We start from the raw sequence: 20,425 nt of genomic DNA, 5'->3' as shown, positions 1-20,425 counted from the left end.
TATAAATGCAATATATAATTAGCAAAGAAAGTTTTTTTGAATTATAACACAAAATATGTGATAAATGATAATGTCAAACCCTAAAATCAAAATTAATTTCATTGAGTTTAAAATTCGAAAATTTCAAACGTAGTAGTACGGACTCCAACCACGTTTCTTGTAACCGATTACCAAATAAACGGACCGCGCGCTACTAACATGCCGATCGTATCGAACGTTGTTATGCCGATCGTGACGATCGTGCCAAACGTGCCGATTGTGCCGATTGTGCCGATCGTGCCGATCGTGCCGATTGTGCCGATCGTGCAGATCGTGCCGATCGTGCCGATCGTGCAGATCGTGCCGATCGTGCCGATCGTGCCGATCGTGCCGATCGTGCCGATCGTGCCGATCGTGCCGATCGTGCCGATCGTGCCGATCGTGCCGATCGTGCCGATCGTGCCGATCACGAATTTCGCCGCTATTTTAGGGTTTTCTTTTAGAGAGGGTTTGATTTGAAAATAACTTTTTCATCTTTTATTTTTAATAATATCAATATTTTTTTATGATTTATAACAAATAAATAAAAATCACAACAGAATAATAATATTTAAATTTTGAACTAAAGAAGAGATATGAGATGATATGTAGTATAGTAGAATTGCAATAGTTAACGTCTCAAAAACATTTGAATTATAACATAGAAGAATACATATAATGTCAAACCCTAGCTTCAAAATTAAATCCATAAAGTTTAAACGAAGAAATCTCAAGCGCAGTAATACTGGTTCCAATTAACATCCATATGATTCTGCGTAAGAAGAGGAGGAGGATGAGGATGCAATAATTGAGATTCACCACAGGTGTCAGAATAACCACTATTGAAGATCGACGAAGAAGATGACGATGATGATGACGATAACGACGAAGGTACATATTGATAGTGCATCGTAGATCCCGTCGTATCCATCAGAGATTGATATTGCATTGTATTATTATTGTTCTGCATCATTCTAGAGTAATATCTAATTCGTTGTTCTTCGTAATCATTCTGCAGCATATGAATCATATTATTATTGATGTCGATCGTTCTGAATCTGTCGTCTCTGTCGATATTCATCAAATCAGACGGAATCGTTGAGGCGTAGTAGTCGTAGTCGTAAATCAAATTATCAAATAGATTATCTGGTTGTTGTTGATCCAACAACAGATATTTATTATCAACAATGTTGTCATGAAAATTCGATGTCATATTAGGAATGAATTCAGACGGATGATGATGATGATAATCAGGTTGCTGCGATCCAAGCTTAAAAACATTGGTAGATTGATGGAGTTTATATTAAGATCAGATGCGATTTGAACAAGTTTCTCTTCCGGCAAGTCATTGTAGTAAGGATGATTCCAACTTGGATAAACGGCGTCATAGTTCTTCTTCCTTTGCTTAATAATTTCATCTTCGAGTTTCTTGCACCTCCCCTCTAAGTAACTATCGACTTCGATTGTCCTCTTCATCTTCTCCTCATGCGATTGTTTCTTGAATTCTTCAATTTGAGAAAGGAACTTGTCAGATCCTTCCGCTGGCCAGATCTCAGACTGTAATTGCTCCTCGTCTTCACCGTCGGTGTTCGGTGGAATGGTAATAATGGACACGTCCACGTCACATAAGGTATGAAGTTCGGAAGCCTTCTTCATCAGATTTGCCTTCATTCTCTTGAAACTAATTTGGCGACTCTTTTTGTTCTTTATAAGCTCCATCTTTACTTTCGATCTTCCCATTCTTCAAATCTTCTAAAATCCTGTAAACTAATGGATTATGATGCAAGTATATATATATATATATATATATATATATGCCAAATGAAATCTAAAGTTTGTTAGTAGAATCTTTTCAAATTAAGGCATTGTTTATTTTTTTAAAATCATGTCATTATCAAATATTTAATTGACATGTCATTTTGTATTTTTTTTACCATCAAAAGTTATAGACAATTAAAATTCTAAAACACTTATTTTATTTTTATAAATTTAAATTATAAAAATCTTGCAGTATAAGATTTTGTGTACTTGTTCTTCTACTTAAGGATGTACAAATAGGTAAACCCAACCCAAATTAAATTTGGTCAACCCATTTTTAAAACCATTTTAATGAATAATATGGGTTAGGCTGGGAAACCCAAATTAAATTTTAGTTTGTAACACATTTATTACGTTTTTACTCGATTAATATTTAACACGTTTTTTTTTCTAGTTAACACACTTTGATCCGTTTAATAATTATTTGATTCGTTTTACCCAATTTACTAGGTTTTTGACTCATACAACACGTTTTTAACTCGTTTAACTAATATTTGATTCGTTTGACCTGTTTTGACTCGCTTAATACATTTTTAGTTTTGACAATTATGTAAATCGTTTTAATTTATTTCACACGTTTTTGACACGTTTAACACGTTTTTGCACGATTAACACATTTTGGCACGTTTAATACATTTTTAACATGTTTAACACATTTTCACACGTTTAATATATTTTTCACACGTTTAACACGTTTTTGACATGCTAACATGTTTAACATGTTTTTCAAATGTTTTAAACGTTTTTCACATTTTTAACACGTTTTTCACACGTTTAATACGTTTTGACATGTTTCACACATTATAGCACGTTTAACACGTTTTTGACATGTTTAATAGGTTTTTGGCACGTTCAACAAGTTTTTGACACGTTTAACACGTTTTGACACGTTTAACACATTTTTGACACGTGTGACACGTTTTGGCACGATTAACATGTTTTGACATTTTAACACGTTTTGGCACGTTTAACACGTTTTTGACACATTTCACACGTTTAACACGTTTTTTTGATATGCTAACATATTTTTGGTACGTTTAATACGTTTTGACATGCTTAACACATTTTCACGCGTTCAATACATTATTGGCACGGTTAATACGTTTTTGACACATTTAACAAGTTTTGGCACATTTAACATGTTTTGACAAGTTCAACACGTTTTTGGCACGTTTAACACGTTTTTGACAAACTAAACACGTTTTTGGCACGTTTAACATATTTTGACATGTTTAACACGTTTTGGCACATTTTACATATTTTGGCACGTTTAATACGTTTTTAACATGTTTAACACATTTTGACACGTTTAATACGTTTTTGACATTCTAAATGTTTAATACGTTTTTCACATGTTTAACACATTTTTCACACGTTTAACATCTTTTGGCAAATTTAGCACGTTTAACATGTTTTTCACACGTTTGACATGTTATTAGCACGTTTAACATGTTTTTTATAAGTTTAACACATTTTTGGCATGCTTAACACGTTTTTGTGAAGTTTAAAATGTTTTGGCATGTTAGAAATATTTAGCACGTTTAACACGTTTTAACATGTTACGTTTAACACGTTTTTTTTATCATGCTAACATGTTTAAAACGTTTTTTATATGTTTAACACGTTTCTTAGATATTTAATACATTTTCATACGTTAAATACATTTTGACACATTTAACACTTTTTTGACATATTTAACACGTTTTTGGCTCATTTAACACATTTAACACGTTTTTGGCTCATTTCACACATTTAACACGTTTTTGACACGTTTAATCGTTTTGACATGTTTAACAACACGTTTAACACGTTTTGAAATGTTGAACACTTTTTCGGCATGTTTAACACGTTTTTGAAGAGTTTAACTCGTTTTAGGTATTTTAACACGTTTTTGGTATTTTAACACGTTTTTGGCATATTTAACATATTTTTGACATGTTTACCATGTTTTGGTACGTTTAACACTTTTTTGGCCCGTTTAATATATTTTTGCAGTTATAACATTTTTTGTACGTTTAAAATGTTATGACATGTTTAACACGTTTTTGGCACGTTTAACATGTTTTTGGCACGTGTAACACGTTTTGGCACATTTAACACTTTTTTGGCCCGTTTAACACATTTTTGCACGTATAACATGTTTTTGTACATTTAACATATTTTGACATGTTTAACACGTTTTTGGCACGTTTAATATGTTTTGACATATTTAACACGTTTTTAGCACGTTTTGGCACGTTTAACAAGTTTTTGACAAGTTTAACACGTTTTGGCACGTCTAACACATTTTTGGGACGTTTAACATGTTTTGACACATTTCACATATTTTTGGTACGTTTAACATATTTTTGACATGTTTAAACTATGTGACTTTTGGTTAAAAGTCATCTAATTAATTAAGATTTAGACAAATTGATGACACTAATAATATTTATAATAATTAGTTAGTTTTGTATTTAATTAAAAATAAATTGTTAGTAGTCTAATTAATTGTAATAATTAATTATTGATGTATTTTATAAAGGTAATTATTTAATGATATATAAAGTAGTTTGATTACGTTTCTAAGCTATTTGATTAAATAAGTGCTTCAAAAGTTTTATTACAACCCCATATTCAATTTTGTCCCCTTACTTTTTTCTTTGTTTTTATTTTGCAAGTATTTTGACAATTTCGTGATTTCATAATATGTTTATGAAAAATCTTATATTTCAATGCATTTATTTATTATAAAGTTTGTCAACGACATTAATAAAAAAAATAGACTTTAAGATTCTGTTACCTAGTTTAAATAAGTTTATTTGTTAAATGTTTATAATATATGTTTGTTAATTTGAAGAAGGAAGCCATGAGAGATTTGGAATTAGGAAAGCCCAATCTAGAAATGTCGACGAACAACAAGAGTAATTTCATGACCATCTATATTTCTAGAAGAAGATGAAATAACAAATGGGAACAAAAATGGTGACGGCAAAGAATTTACGTTAATTATAATCGAGAATAATATATATGATAGACTTTATTTATAATTAAAAATAAAAGAAAATAAGATTTTATTTTTTTAATAAAAAATATTTTTTTTGATATATAATAATTTATATTAATTAAATTAAAATATTTGAAAAGATTCACTCAATCAAACGCAATCTTTAACCAAATCAACTTAGATTATCATCAACAAATTTTAAGCTTAAATCTAAAAGTAATTTTTTTTATCGATTCTCTAAATAGATTTAATTTTAATTTAATTATAAAAATTTAAATTTTGAAAATCAAATAAAAATATAATTAACTTTTGATTAATATATATAAAATTACAAAAAAAAATAATAAATATAAGTTGTAGTCCAATATAAATGCAATATATAATTAGCAAAGAAAGTTTTTTTGAATTATAACACAAAATATGTGATAAATGATAATGTCAAACCCTAAAATCAAAATTAATTTCATTGAGTTTAAAATTCGAAAATTTCAAACGTAGTAGTACGGACTCCAACCACGTTTCTTGTAACCGACTACCAAATAAACGAACCGAATTTCGCGCTACTAACATGCCGATCGTATCGAACGTTGTTATGCCGATCGTGACGATCGTGCCAAACGTGCCGATTGTGCCGATCGTGCCGATCGTGTCGATTGTGCCGATCGTGCCGATCGTGCCGATCGTGCCGATCGTGCCGATCGTGTCGATCGTGCCGATTGTGCCGATCGTGCCAATCACGAATTTCGCCGCTATTTTAGGGTTTTCTCTTACAGAGGATTTGATTTGAAAATAACTTTTTCATCTTTTATTTTTAATAATATCAATATTTTTTTATGATTTATAACAAGTAAATAAAAATCACAACAGAATAATAATATTTAAATTTTGAACTAAAGAAGAGATATGAGATGATATGTAGTATAGTAGAATTGCAATAGTTAACGTCTCAAAAACATTTGAATTATAACATAAAAGAATACATATAATGTCAAACCCTAGCTTCAAAATTAAATACATAAAGTTTAAACGAAGAAATCTCAAGCGCAGTAGTATTGGTTCCAATTAACATCCATATGATTTTGCGTAAGAAGAGGAGGAGGAGGAGGATGCAATAATTGAGATTCACCACAGGTGTCGGAATAACCACTATTGAAGATCGACGAAGAAGATGACGATGATGATGACGATAACGACGAAGGTACATATTGATAGTGCATCGTAGATCCCGTCGTATCCATCAGAGATTGATATTGCATTGTATTATTATTGTTCTGCATCATTCCAGAGTAATATCTAATTCGTTGTTCTTCGTAATCATTCTGCAGCATATGAATCATATTATTATTGATGTCGATCGTTCTGAATCTGTCGTCTCTGTCGATATTCATCAAATCAGACGGAATCGTTGAGGCGTAGTAGTCGTAGTCGTAAATCAAATTATCAAATAGATTATCTGGTTGTTGTTGATCCAACAACAGATATTGATTATCAACTATGTTGTCATGGAAATTCGATGTCATATTAGGAATGAATTCAGACGGATGATGATGATGATAATCAGGTTGCTGCGATCCAAGCTTAAAAACATTGGTAGATTGATGAAGTTTATATTCAAGATCAGATGCGATTTGAACAAGTTTCTCTTCCGGTAAGTCATTGTAGTAAGGATGATTCCAACTTGGATAAACGGCGTCATAGTTCTTCTTCCTTTGCTTAATAATTTCATCTTCGAGTTTCTTGCACCTCTCCTCTAAGTAACTATCGACTTCGATTGTCCTCTTCATCTTCTCCTCATGCGATTGTTTCTTGAATTCTTCAATTTGAGAAAGGAACTTGTCAGATCCCGCCGCTGGCCAGATCTCAGACTGTAATTGCTCCTCGTCTTCACCGTCGGTGTTCGGTGGAATGGTAATAATGGACACGTCCACGTCACATAAGGTATGAAGTTCGGAAGCCTTCTTCATCAGATTTGCCTTCATTCTCTTGAAACTAATTTGGCGACTCTTTTTGTTCTTTATAAGCTCCATCTTTACTTTCGATCTTCCCATTCTTCAAATCTTCTAAAATCCTGTAAACTAATGGATTATGATGCAAGTTAGGGCTTTCCTTATATATATATATATATATATATATATATATATATATATATATATATATATATATATATATATATATATATATATATATATATGCCAAATGAAATCTAAAGTTTGTTAGTAGAATCTTTTCAAATTAAGGCCTTGTTTATTTTTTAAAATCATGTCATTATTAAATATTTAATTGACATGTCATTTTGTATTTTTTTTACTATCAAAAGTTATAGACAATTAAAATTCTAAAACACTTATTTTATTTTTATAAATTTAAATTATAAAAATCTTGCCGTATAAGATTTTGTGTACTTGTTCTTCTACTTAAGGATGTACAAATAGGTAAACCCAACCCAAATTAAATTTGGTCAACCCATTTTTAAAACCATATTAATGAATAATATGGGTTAGGCTGGGAAACCCAAATTAAATTTTAGTTTGTAACACATTTATTACGTTTTTACTCGATTAATATTTAACACGTTTTTTTTTCTGGTTAACACAATTTGATCCGTGTAACAATTATTTGATTCGTTTTACCCAATTTACTAGGTTTTTGACTCATACAACACGTTTTTAACTCGTTTAACTAATATTTGATTCGTTTGACCTGTTTTGACTCGCTTAATACATTTTTAGTTTTGACAATTATGTAAATCGTTTTAATTTATTTCACACGTTTTTGACACATTTAACACGTTTTTGCACGATTAACACATTTTGGCACGTTTAATACATTTTTAACATGTTTAACACATTTTTCACCCGTTTAATATATTTTTCACACGTTTAACACGTTTTTGACATGCTAACATGTTTAACACGTTTTTCAAATGTTTTAAACGTTTTTCACATTTTTAACACGTTTTTCACACGTTTAATACGTTTTGACATGTTTCACACATTATAGCACGTTTAACACGTTTTTACATGTTTAATAGGTTTTTGGCACGTTCAACAAGTTTTTGACACGTTTAACACGTTTTTGACACGTTTAACACATTTTTGACACGTGTGACACGTTTTGGCACGATTAACATGTTTTGACATTTTAACACGTTTTGGCACGTTTAACACGTTTTTAACACGTTTTTGACACATTTCACACGTTTAACACGTTTTTTTGATATGCTAACATATTTTTGGCACGTTTAATACGTTTTGACATGCTTAACACATTTTTACGCGTTCAATACATTATTGGCACGGTTAATACGTTTTTGACACATTTAACAAGTTTTGGCACATTTAACATGTTTTGACAAGTTCAACACGTTTTTGGCACTTTTAACACGTTTTTGACAAACTAAACACGTTTTTGGCACGTTTAACATATTTTGACATGTTTAACACGTTTTGGCACGTTTGACATATTTTGGCACGTTTAATACGTTTTTAACATGTTTAACACATTTTGACACGTTTAATACGTTTTTGACATTCTAAATGTTTAATACGTTTTTCACATGTTTAACACATTTTTCACACGTTTAACATCTTTTGGCAAATTTAGCACGTTTAACATGTTTTTCACACGTTTGACATGTTATTAGCACGTTTAACACGTTTTTTTATAAGTTTAACACATTTTTGGCATGCTTAACACGTTTTTGTGAAGTTTAAAATGTTTTGGCATGTTAGACATATTTAGCACGTTTAACACGTTTTAACATGCTACGTTTAACACGTTTTTTCTCATGCTAACATGTTTAAAACGTTTTTTATATGTTTAACACGTTTCTTAGATATTTAATACATTTTCATACGTTAAACACATTTTGACACATTTAACAATTTTTTGACATATTTAACACGTTTTTGGCTCATTTAACACATTAAACACGTTTTTGACACGTTTAATCGTTTTGACATGTTTAACAACACGTTTAACACGTTTTGAAATGTTGCACACTTTTTCGGCATGTTTAACACGTTTTTGAAGAGTTTAACTCGTTTTAGGTATTTTAACACGTTTTGGCATGTTTAACATATTTTTGACATGTTTACCATGTTTTGGTACGTTTAACACTTTTTTGGCCCGTTTAATATATTTTTGCAGTTATAACATTTTTTGTACGTTTAAAATGTTTTGACATGTTTAACACGTTTTTGGCACGTTTAACATGTTTTTGGCACGTTTAACATGTTTTTGGCACGTGTAACACGTTTTGGTACATTTAACACTTTTTTGGCCCGTTTAACACATTTTTGCACGTATAAAATGTTTTTGTACATTTAACATGTTTTGACATGTTTAACACGTTTTTGGCACGTTTAACATGTTTTGACATATTTAACACGTTTTTAGCACGTTTTGGCACGTTTAACAAGTTTTTGACACGTTTAACATGTTTTGGCACGTCTAATACATTTTTGGGACGTTTAACATGTTTTGACACATTTCACATATTTTTGGTACGTTTAACATATTTTTGACATGTTTAAACTATGTGACTTTTGGTTAAAAGTCATCTAATTAATTAAGATTTAGACAAATTGATGACACTAATAATATTTATAATAATTAGTTAGTTTTGTATTTGATTAAAAATAAATTGTTAGTAGTCTAATTAATTGTAATAATTAATTATTGATGTATTTTATAAAGTGTTAGGATCTAGGTAGCCGCTGGAGGACCGGGGTTGGACTGGTTAGCGGGTTTCACTCAAAGGGTGGTGGTTAATCCGGTTAGAGATTAACACAGGGGTTTCAATACTACACAAAATATCACAAACCCTTGAACTAGGTTCAAGCGCGGAAGAGATTTGTTTCAGGTTGAAGCAGCACACTTGTATGATAGGCAGAACCGGTTTCGGATGATGAAGGTTAAAGAAAATGATGGGTCGGTTTCGGTAACCTGGTGATTCAGCTTGGATAGAGTTTAGTAGGTTAGAGCGGTACGGATCGATTAGATAATGGAACCGACAGAAAGTAAATGACAAGACAGATTTTATAGATGTTCGGAGATAAAGCTCCTACGTCACTCCTTCCTCTCGAAACCGCGAGAAGGATATTCACTAAGGAATACAAGTACAATCCGATCAAGACTTATTTCCTGCTTGATAACACTATTACAATTTACACCGAAATTGTAAAACACACACTTCAACTTGTAAATTAAATGCTCTTAGAATCTCTCTTGATGTTTCTTTTGTCCCACCTTTACTCTTCTTCAACTGCCCCTTTTATAGATGAAATATGCCAACGGTCATATTTCATCTCCTTGAATCTGATTGGCTGAGCAGAGGTGCAGAGGTTCAGTGATTCAGTGATTCAGACCCTACGGTCATCTTTTCAGACCTGACGGTCAACCTCAGACCTGGCGGTGAATCTCACAGACTTGGCAGTCTGTTCTTCTGGTGTGTAAGACAAACCTACTAGGTTTGTCTTTTACTCAATGTGGACATTGTCTGTTAGACAGTTGTCTGTACTTGGAAGATCTCCTTTCTGACTTATCTCGAAGTGGAAAGATCCTGTAGGACTGTCTTCTGCAACCTGCAGGCTTTCCTCAGACTTGTATGGATATGGAAGTGTTCAGTCTGTTCCTTTGGTATCATCTTCAACAGATACCCAAATTGTCTTCTTGTACTGGTCATTCGACTTAACCGGATGGCTTCCGGTGTGAGTAGTTTAACCGGACATCTTCCGGTTATTCCTCTGCCTTGTGGCTGATCGGCTGTCTAATGTTTCCGGTTTTAAGCTTTGGTCGATCCTTCCTTTGTGCGGTCATGTTTCAAGTGTTCCTGGTCGGTTTAGTGACTTGACCGGCTAGTTTTCTTAACTGGTTTATTTGTCCGGTCCGGTTCCTTGTTCCTGCATGGAATGTTTATTTAAGTTAGGTTATGTGAACCGGTCTAATTTTATCTAACAATTTCTCCCTTTTTGATTATTTTATTTAAAATTATCAAAATCATGTAAGTTTGCAAACATAGGCCGGTTCTTTATTTGATCGGATTTTTGAAACTGACTTGGGAGAATTTTTCGAAAAATTTGGAAAAATTTTGGAAAAGTCTTGTCTTATCAATTTTTTCCTTTTTGATTATTTTATTTAAAATTATCAAAACCATGTAGAATTGCAAATGTAGGCCGGTTTCAAAAATAACTTTATATATATATAAGATAGATAACCGAAAATATAAGATGTTATATAGAAAAGTTAAGGTAAACATAGTTAAAAGAAAGGGAGCCCCTATTCTTAGTCCGAGAAGTCGTAGATGGCCATCAGATCCTTTTTCCTCTTTTTCTTATCCGGTCTTGAGACTCGATGTCTTGTAGACCGGGGCTGTAGGTGCTCTTCATCCTCTTCTTCGACGTGAGTGGCCTGATCTGGTAGACTCTCAATAACCGTGTCAGTGACCTCATTCAGCAGCTCGACCACTTGAGCCCTCTTTGAGAATTCCCTTTTTCACTTTGCCGGTATCGAAGAGGCAGAGGCCGCCTTTTGCTTCTTCTTGTGGGCGGTCGCAAATTCTTCGAACCCTTGTTTTTGTGCTTTTAGCCGCTCTGCATCTTCCCGTTGCTGAGCGGCTACAGACTCTTCAAGTCCCGGAAACTTAACCTTTGTTCTACGTTCGCGCTCGGCTCTTTCCTCTTTGGTGAGTTGCGGTGGCTCCTTTGCTTTTCTTGCTTCGTTGTCCAGCGTATCCTGGACTTCCTGAGCCGCTCGGGCATTTGCCTCCACAACCGCGGCATCCGCATTCATCTTAGCCTTGAGTAGTTCATCGACTTGTGCGGAAAGCGCCTTGAGGTCGGCCTCGAGTTTGTCGTTGCGGTCTTCAAGACCCGCATTCTTCTTTTCCAGCTCCGAAGCCTTGCCGGCCAGATTCTCAGTGACGTCTCTTAGCTTTTGTTCGGTCTCTCTTTTAAACCGATCGAACTCATTCTTTATTTCTGAGTTATCTTCTTCCAAGGCCTTAGTTCGCTGAAGATAGTTGTCGCGCAGAATGGCCTCGTCCCGGTAGTCAGCGTCTATTTGAGAGAACCGGTTATCTGTCATTACGAGCTTATTCCTCGTATTGTTGGCGAACCGGAGTGCCATCTTCACGGTTTTATCCATCCTCTCCTCTAACGGGTGAACCGTTGAGTCTGCAAATTCTTGGAGAAGGCTCTTGACCCATTCCTTTGTAATGCCCGGTTCGGAGACTCCCGGTTGTTCATGTGGAGGTTGCTCGGTGATAGGAGACTCCGCCCTTTCATCGGTTTTGTTTATCACCGGATCCGCCTGAATCGGTGCTGCACCATGAGTCTGACCTTTGTCGATCTGAGGAACAGAAGGGTGCGGTATTTGGCATTGTCTGCACATCACCTCCAGCCGATCAATTTCTTCAACGAGTTCCCCTCTCGCTTTCTCAAGCCTTTGTAACACCAAAGGCGTTAAGGTATCCTCCGATGTTTCCTCGTACCGTTCCTTAATCTTCCGTATTCGTACGGTTAGTTTCTGTAGTTGAACTCGCGGTCTTAGGAGGTTAGTTCAGCCCAGAGCATCGTGAATGGTTTCGGAGTTTGTGAGGTTCATAACTATGTCATCGATCTCCTTCAGCCATTGGAAACATTCTTCGTCGGTTAAGCCTGGTAAGATATGTCTATAACGTTTGCTGAACCGGTGCTCGTGCCATTCCCGGAATATATCACCAACCCTGTCAGCTCACCGTGTAATGGTCTCCAAGATTTGGCGCGTTATAGTATCGGCCTTTGTCCGTTCGTCCTCCTCCTCTTCTTCTTCACCACTTTCTTCACCGCCCTCGGCGCTCTCAGAATTTGCGCCTGTACCGGCATTATCGGGACTTTGGCCCGAATGCTCTTCGTCATCATTCGGTCTTTCGTCATCGGTCTTCTCTGATTCGGTCCGTTCAGATGTGGAAGTCGACTCTTCCTCCTCTGTTTGTTGTGGCGGTTCCGAGAAGACTATTTTCTCCTTGCCTTTACTTTCGGCCTTTTCTTTCGCCGGGGCCGATTTCTTGCCGGTTTTCTTCTTTCGGCCACCTGTGTAACCGGGGGCCGGCTACTTCCTTTCCAGGAATTGTTTGGATCTGATTAACCTTCCGGATGAGATAATGACACCGGGACCGGTGTTGATGTTGTGGTGAAGAAAGATTTTTCCAAGAGGGATGGCGTATCCCCATGACCGGGTTGAGTCCGGTTTCACCATTTCCTTCAAGTTGTGGAACACTTCCTTCGCCCAGTTCACTTTTGTGCCTTCTATCAGGCCGACTAGCATCCTGATTTTGTCCCTGGTGAGGGAGCTGTAGTTTCCTCCTCTTGCCTGAACCGCCTTTGTGAAGATATCACAAATCGGTATGTACTCCAGTCGCAATGTTGCTTTGTTACCGGATACTTTTATTGGCTCCTTAGTCGCTGAGAGTATCTGGCAAGTTGCTTCGAACGTCTTTAGCTCTATATCCGCTGTTGCATCTTGGCCGGCTGTTGGAAGGCGCAGGCTCTCCGCAACCGATTCCTCGGTTAGCTCGAATTCAGTACCGCCTACAGTCGCGGTGTTGAAAAATTCTTCAACCGCATCTCTATATAAAATATGGGGACCGCCGAGAAAGTACTCTAGTCCGGCCTCGGCTACCCGGTTAATAACTTCTATTGCTGCAGGCGTTCCCTTCTGTCGGATTTCCTCGAAATCCACCTGAGTCATATGTTGGAACAGAACCGAGTTGCGCCCCATCTTAGAGAGTTGAGAAAGTCTGAAGAATACAAGAGTAGATAACCGCTTGAGAGAGTTTGAGAGCTTAGAGAGAGAAAGTAGTTTCGCGTGAGAGTGAAAGGAAATGGCCGAGAGCCCCTTTTATAGGTGCGGTTTAGAAACCCAACCGTCCCATCAACAATGGGCGGGAGATTTCCCTCCAAGCCGAAAGGGCGGCAAACCGTGGGCGGGAAACCATGGGCGGTAATCGAAAAGGCACCAAAACTATGGGCGGTAAACCAGGAGCGGGAGATTTGGGCGGGAGATTTCCCTCCAAAATTTTACTTTCGTCTTGGATGACGCAATCTCCTATTGAAACTGATTAATGCTGCGGTTTTCGAAAGTTAGCCGGTTATGTTGAGTAAGCAGAATTGTGCAATCTTTTGAGTTTAAGCGATTTTCTTTTGAGACCGGATAGGAGCGCGATTATTTTGACAATGTTAACCGGTTACTTAGATAGATATTCAAAATATTCAGATGACTCGGTCATTTAAACGTTAATAGAATTGCATTGAGGAAACGTTACACAATAAAAACCGAAAGATAGATCGGTGCGAAAATAGACATACATAAGATGGAAAAATACAACTTATGTGATAACCATTTTAGAAAACTTTTCTTCCACTGCATCCACATCAAGGATGTTCGAAGGGGATGCCGGTGTGCCCGGTCCGAACTCAGGCCGGTACTTGAGAATCAGCTTACTTATGTGAGGGGCATAACCGAGCCCTTTCTTGGTTAGCACCATGTTTTTCAGATTTTGGAAGATGACCGCGGACCAGTTGATGGTTGTTTTGTTAACGATGTGGGTCATGATGTTGTATGTGTTCTTAGAGTACCGTTGATTTGGAGATTGACATAGGATAGACCGGGTCACAATCTCAAGAAGGAGTTGAGTGTGACGAGCGAGGCTGGCTTTTTGCCCGTAGTTTTCTACCGGAATGATGGTTCCAGAAAAGAGTAGTGCGTGATAATACGCCTCACTTCCCTCCAGAGTTGGAAAATCAGAAAACCCTTCTGTGGGCAAATTAAATATGGAGGCAAATTCGGCTTCATCAAGCCAGAACGTGTGGTCTCTGACCGTAGATACGATGTAGTTCCCCCTGATGCAAGCGCTCCTGAAGAACGTCTTGACATCTTCAATTAGTATAGGACCGGATTCTTCGAGAAAGGTTCGAAGGCCGGTGACGATGAGAGATTCAAACATGATCCTCTTTCCATGATTTCCGTCCCATTCTTCCATACATGAGTCGAAATCGACGCTCAAAAAGTTTCCTAAAGTTCTGCTTGGCATGTTCCTAAACTTTGATAGTAGATATAGAGGGAGTTTAGGATTTGAGGTGTGTTGATTTCATTAGGAAAGCTCCCTTTATATAGAACCGGTTTTGGAGGGAAAATGTTTGCATTGAATGACAGATTTGTCTCATTGGGGAAGAGAATCTTTATGTTTCCAAGGTGCATTGGGAATAGGCTGATTGCGGAGCCCGAGGTAGGTGTTAGTTGAAAAGTAACCAAGTTAGTTGGATATTGATTACTTGAGTTAGTTGGGAGTTACCTCATTAATTAAAGATTCTTTTTTCATTAAATAAAACCGATGGAAACATTAGATGAGATCAAAGATCATAGAGAAAACCGAAGGGAATGTAAATAAAGCCGAAGAAAACATTGATAAAGCCGGAACGATCATGGGTAGGTTGAATAGAGATACACCCGGTACGTGAAGCAAAATGACCGGGTGTAGGAAGGAGTGACTCAGTATTCGTGGGAGTTGACGACACCGTTGGGGTTGTTGCGACGGTTCCTTCTCCTCCAAGCCCTTTCAAACCACTCATAGAAGGAGTCGGTTATCTCTTTGGTCAGCACTTGAGCTTGGTTTAGACCTTCGCCCGGACAGGTCAGAACACCAAGTTCAACTAGTAGGTAGCTTAGCTGAGGGACGAGGCCGATTGTTCGCACCCCAATCATCTAGATTAGGACGTCGAACAAGACCCTTGACCAGTTCACCGGTGTACCGGTGGTGATGGCTGCCATCATATTGAAGGTCGCTGTGCAGTAAGTGTTTGTCACATCTCTTCCCAGGATGCTTCTACCTATCACATCGTTGAGGAGCTGATATTCAGCTTTCAATAGTGATTTAGTTCCATGATCATCAACCGGTAGGTTGGACCGTGCAAAGGTTAGAGACATCTCGGCCTTGAGGTCGGCCGGAACATTCAGATCAGTTAACCCTTGCTTCGGTAGGCTGAAGCACCTAGCGAAGTCGTTCTCTGTGAAGTCAAAGACTATACCTCCCACTTTTGATTGGATATGAGTGTCGAAATGAGGAGTTCCTCTGAATACCCTGGCATTATACAGGAATTCCAGGACTGATTCAGAGTATATAGTCTGCTTGTCATCCAGGAAGTACCGAAGCCCAGTATCTTCCAAGGATTTGATCACTTTGTACACCTCATAGTGTTCGGTGCTCAAGGTAGATTGGAAATCAACTTGAAAGATGTTGGGAAACTGAGACATTTTTGCCTTAGTGAGAGAATGATCTTTTGTCTTGTGAGTGTTTTGGTTAATGTTTGCTTCTCTTAAATACTAGTTGGGGGGTATCCTAATGTCCAGGTATTACATGTGATGATATCTATTAACTGCAGGATAAAAGGTATTGTATGAAATAGGTATGTTTGCAGTCTAGGGTGTTGGTCATAGACCTGGACCATGAAAGATATTATCAGATCTTCACGTCTTTTTAGGTGCGACCATTTATTTTGAAAAGGCAATGTTTCAGAACAGATATCTTTAAACACTGATAGTTATTCCACTTTTGTTTGAAATTCAAATAATCTAAGATAGCCTATTTCCGAACCGGTCAGCTATCAGTTGTTCATCCCGATGCGGTTATTTGGTGCATGCACCAAGTAGCCGGTCGGTTTACTCTATCTGATAGTCTGGGCGGTTCTTCCATAGATACCAAGAAAATTTGAAGTCCAACAGGTTAGGAAGAGCTACCTGTTTTATCTGTCCGAACCGGTTTCCCTTTAAGCGTCTTTACGAAGGATCTGACTAATGTCAGTTAAACCGAGAGTAAGTCTGAATTGAGAGAACTTAGCTTCCTATAGAGGCTTCGTGAAGATATCGGCTACTTGTTGATCAGTCGGTACGTATTCCAGCCGGATATGCTTCAGCGTGACATGTTCCCGGATGAAGTGGTGCCTTATGTCAATATGCTTGGTTCTAGAGTGGAGAACCGGGTTGTAAGTGATTGATATGGCACTTGTATTGTCACAGAAGATCGGGGACTCTTCGGCTATGACACCGAAGTCCTTCAGCTGTTGTTGTATCCAAAGGAGTTGTGAGCAACAGCTTCCGGCCGCCAGGTATTCAGCCTCTGCAGTGGATGTGGCCACCGATGTCTGTTTCTTGCTATGCCAGGAAACAAGTCGGTCACCTAGGAACTGACATGTTCCGCTGGTGCTTTTTCTGTCAATCTTACATCCTGCATAGTCTGCATCTGAATAACTCATTAGATTAAAGGACGAGTCCTTTGGATACCACAGACCGACATCAGGTGTCCCTTTTAGGTACTTCAATATTCTCTTTGCGGCTGTGTAATGGGATTGTTTAGGATTTGCTTGGAATCTCCCACACACACCGACTGCAAATAAAATATCCGGTCTACTCGCTGTCAGGTATAGGAGAGAACCGATGATGCCCCGGTAAGCGATCTGGTCTACCGATTGGCCCTCATCATCCTTGTCCAATTTGACCGATGAGCTCATTGGAGTAGCCGCTGAGGAGCATGTGTCCATTCCAAATTTCTTTAGAAGCTCCTTGGTGTACTTGGGTTGACTTATGAACGTTCCTTCTTTGAGTTGTTTAACCTGAAGACCTAGGAAGAAACTTAATTCTCCCATCATACTCATTTCAAACTTGTTAGTCATCATTTTTGAAAATTTATCACATAGCTTAGGATCGGTTGATCCGAAAATGATATCATCTACATAGATTTGAACAAGTAGGATATGTTCATTCTTTTCAAATTTAAATTTTATCCACCGAACCGATGGTGAAATCATGTTGTAACAGAAATGCGGTTAGTGTATCATACCAGGCTCTAGGTGCTTGCTTTAGACCGTATAAAGCTTTATTTAACCGGTATACATGGTTTGGAAATTCAGCACTTTTGAAACCGGGTGGTTGTTCAACATACACTTCTTCTCGCAGGTCACCATTCAAAAATGCACTTTTGACATCCATTTGAAAAACCTTAAATTTTTTGAAAGCAGCGAAGGCTAGAAAAATCCTAATGGCTTCAATCCTAGCTACAGGAACAAATGATTCTTCAAAATCAATGCCTTCTTCCTGTTTGTAACCTTGTGCCACTAATCTGGCTTTGTTCCTCGTGACCAAACCGTCTTCATTGAGTTTGTTCCTAAATACCCATCTTGTTCCTATGACCGGTTGATCTTTCGGTCTAGGGACTAGGTACCAGACTTTATTACTCTCGAACTGGTTTAGCTCTTCTTGCATTCCCAAGATCCAATCCGGATCTGACAATGCTTCATCTATTCTTTTCGGCTCAATCTGGGATATAAAGGCGGAATTAAGGTATTCCTCCATTAGTTGACCCCTAGTTCGAACAGGTTCTGAAGGGTCACCTATAATTTTCTCAGGAGGATGTTTAGTGTTTCTTTTGAAATTCGGTTCAGGGATGTCTACCAAATTGCCGTTTATTTGATCAAGGCTAGACATGTCGGTAGGTTGAACAGGATTGTGAGACCGACCGACTTCCTCGGATTGGACCGAAGTGTCAGCTTCCTGTCGTGGGACAGCTTGATCCGGCTGGGTTTCAATATTACCCATTTGGTCATGGACAAACCGCCTGAAAACTGGAGTTTCGTCTTCACTATCAGAATGGATATTATTGTTTTCCAATCTGTTGTGTAGATCAAGGCATGATGCAGTATTACTTTCAATCGATTCATCGAAAACAACGTGAAGTGTTTCCTCCATGGTTAAAGTTCTATTGTTGTACACTCTATATGCCTTACTTACTGCTGAGTAACCTAACATGATCCCAGTATCGATTTTTGCATCAAAAGCAGAAAGGTATGTTTTACCATTTATATGAATATAACATTTACAACCAAAAATCTTGAGGTACTTAAGTTTGGGAACCCTGTTAAAATAAACCTCATAAGGTGTTTTGTTATGAAACTTGTTAATCAGAGACCGATTTTGTGTATAACATGTTGTGTTGATAGCCTCATCCCAAAATTTCTGAGCAATGCCCGAATCGGCTATCATGGACCGTGCGGCTTCCTTGAGAGTCCGGTTTCTTCTCTCGGCCAGGCCGTTTTGTTGAGGAGTCCTAGCACTAGACAACTCGTGTCTAATACCGGATTCATCAAGATATGCGGTTAAGGTACTATTGGTAAATTCGGTACCTCTATCACTTCTAATGCTATTAATGCGAGTTGATTTTTCATTTTGCAAACGTTTAAGCAGTGTAATCAAGTTTGATGCGGTTTCACGTTTAGATGGTAAAAATATTACCCATGTAAATCTAGAATAATCATCAATAACTACCATGGTGTAAAGCATACCTCCTAGGCTAACGACCTGAATCGGTCCAAATAAATCCATGTGAAGGAGATCTAAGCATCGGCTAGATTGTATAATTCCTTTACTCTTAAAGGTTGACCTAGTTTGTTTACCCATTTGACATGCTGAGCAAACCTTATCCTGGTTAAATACTATGTCAGGAATACCTTCAACTAGCTTTTTACCGCGAATGTAGTTTAAGGTTTTCATGTTTAGATGGTTTAGTCTCTTATGCCATAACCAGGTTTGATCAGTCTTAGCTATCATGCATATAGGGTATTCTACCTTAGTTTTCCAGTCTACCTTGTAAATATTACCTAACCTATTTCCGGTTAGCAGTATAATACCCTGAGAGTTCTTAACTAAGCATGCATGTTTAAGAAATTCTACCGTGTATCCAGCATCACACATTTGACTTATGCTTAGCAAGTTAAAACGTAGGTTTTCAACCAGAAGTACGTTATCAATAGTAAAATTATCATGGACAATCTTACCCTTGCCCACAGTTCTACCTTTTGAATTGTCACCGAAAGTGATTAGGGCACCGGTTTCTATTCTGATGTCGGTTAGCAGGTTGTTGTTTCCGGTTATATGCCTGGAGCAACCACTATCCAAGTACCATTCAGAGTTTCCTAGCCGTTTCTTTAGATCCTGCAAAATGTACATATTTATAACTATTTGGTACCCACATTTACTTGGGTCCACATGCGATTAGTCCCTTGGGTACCCAAACCTTTACAAACCGGACGGCCTTCTTTGTTAGGGTTTTAACCGTCCTTTTGGCACTCGGTCTTGTGTATCTCGGTTTTTCTACAAAGGTCTTAAATAATGGTGATCTTTGGTTTGACATATGCGGTTCAGGATTGGCTTTCATATATTTGAGGATTTCGGCTTTTCTTTTCACAGGATCAAGCCACTTCTCAGAGTCGGTTGGACCAACATAGTCGTATTTTAGCTTTTCTTCCCTATAGTATGTGGTCAACTCTTCTTCAGCGGTTCAGGAGCTTTTAAGGAATCTTATAAGAGGGAAGTTACTTCTTGTAAACCTTACTTTCTCTACGGGTTTTTGGTCTTTGGAGCTATCCTCTGTGTATCCTAGGCCGAACTTGCAACGGGGATGTCTGTAATGACTACACATTTTCTTTACTATATCACTAGATCTCTTATATGCAGCCATCTTATATTGGAGTCGGGCATTTTCTTCTTCGGTTAGTTCTCTAGCTGGTTCACTAG

The 20,425-nt window shown here is 37.3% G+C and overlaps 2 protein-coding genes across 2 annotated transcripts; both read right to left on the bottom strand.

Annotated features, from left to right (window-relative positions):
• Positions 1–748: 748 nt before the first annotated feature.
• LOC124930065 (serum factor response D-like) lies at positions 749–1,737 on the bottom strand. Its single transcript, XM_047470433.1, has 2 exons — positions 1,345–1,737; positions 749–1,288 (listed from the first exon to the last, which is right to left on the bottom strand). The coding sequence occupies exons 1-2, from the start codon at positions 1,735–1,737 to the stop codon at positions 749–751; spliced, it is 933 nt and encodes a 310-aa protein (XP_047326389.1).
• A 4,122-nt stretch (positions 1,738–5,859) lies between these two features.
• Positions 5,860–6,849, bottom strand: LOC124930064. Its single transcript, XM_047470432.1, has one exon. It carries the CDS (start codon positions 6,847–6,849, stop codon positions 5,860–5,862), a length of 990 nt encoding a protein of 329 aa, XP_047326388.1.
• Positions 6,850–20,425: the final 13,576 nt, after the last annotated feature.

This window comes from Impatiens glandulifera, chromosome 3 (assembly GCF_907164915.1).
Source record: "Impatiens glandulifera chromosome 3, dImpGla2.1, whole genome shotgun sequence".
NCBI classification, from domain to species: domain Eukaryota; kingdom Viridiplantae; phylum Streptophyta; class Magnoliopsida; order Ericales; family Balsaminaceae; genus Impatiens; species Impatiens glandulifera.
The sequence above is the reverse complement of the archived record's forward strand: the minus strand, read 5'-3'. Positions and strand labels throughout refer to the sequence as shown.

Coding starts and splice junctions, on each gene's coding strand:
- LOC124930065 (XM_047470433.1), bottom strand. CDS start 1,737: ATGGAGCTTATAAAGAACAAAAAGAGTCGCCAAATTAGTTTCAAGAGA. Junction 1,289..1,344: donor ACTTGCCGGAAGAGAAACTT/GTTCAAATCGCA, acceptor AATGTTTTTAAG/CTTGGATCGCAGCAACCTGA.
- LOC124930064 (XM_047470432.1), bottom strand. CDS start 6,849: ATGGAGCTTATAAAGAACAAAAAGAGTCGCCAAATTAGTTTCAAGAGA.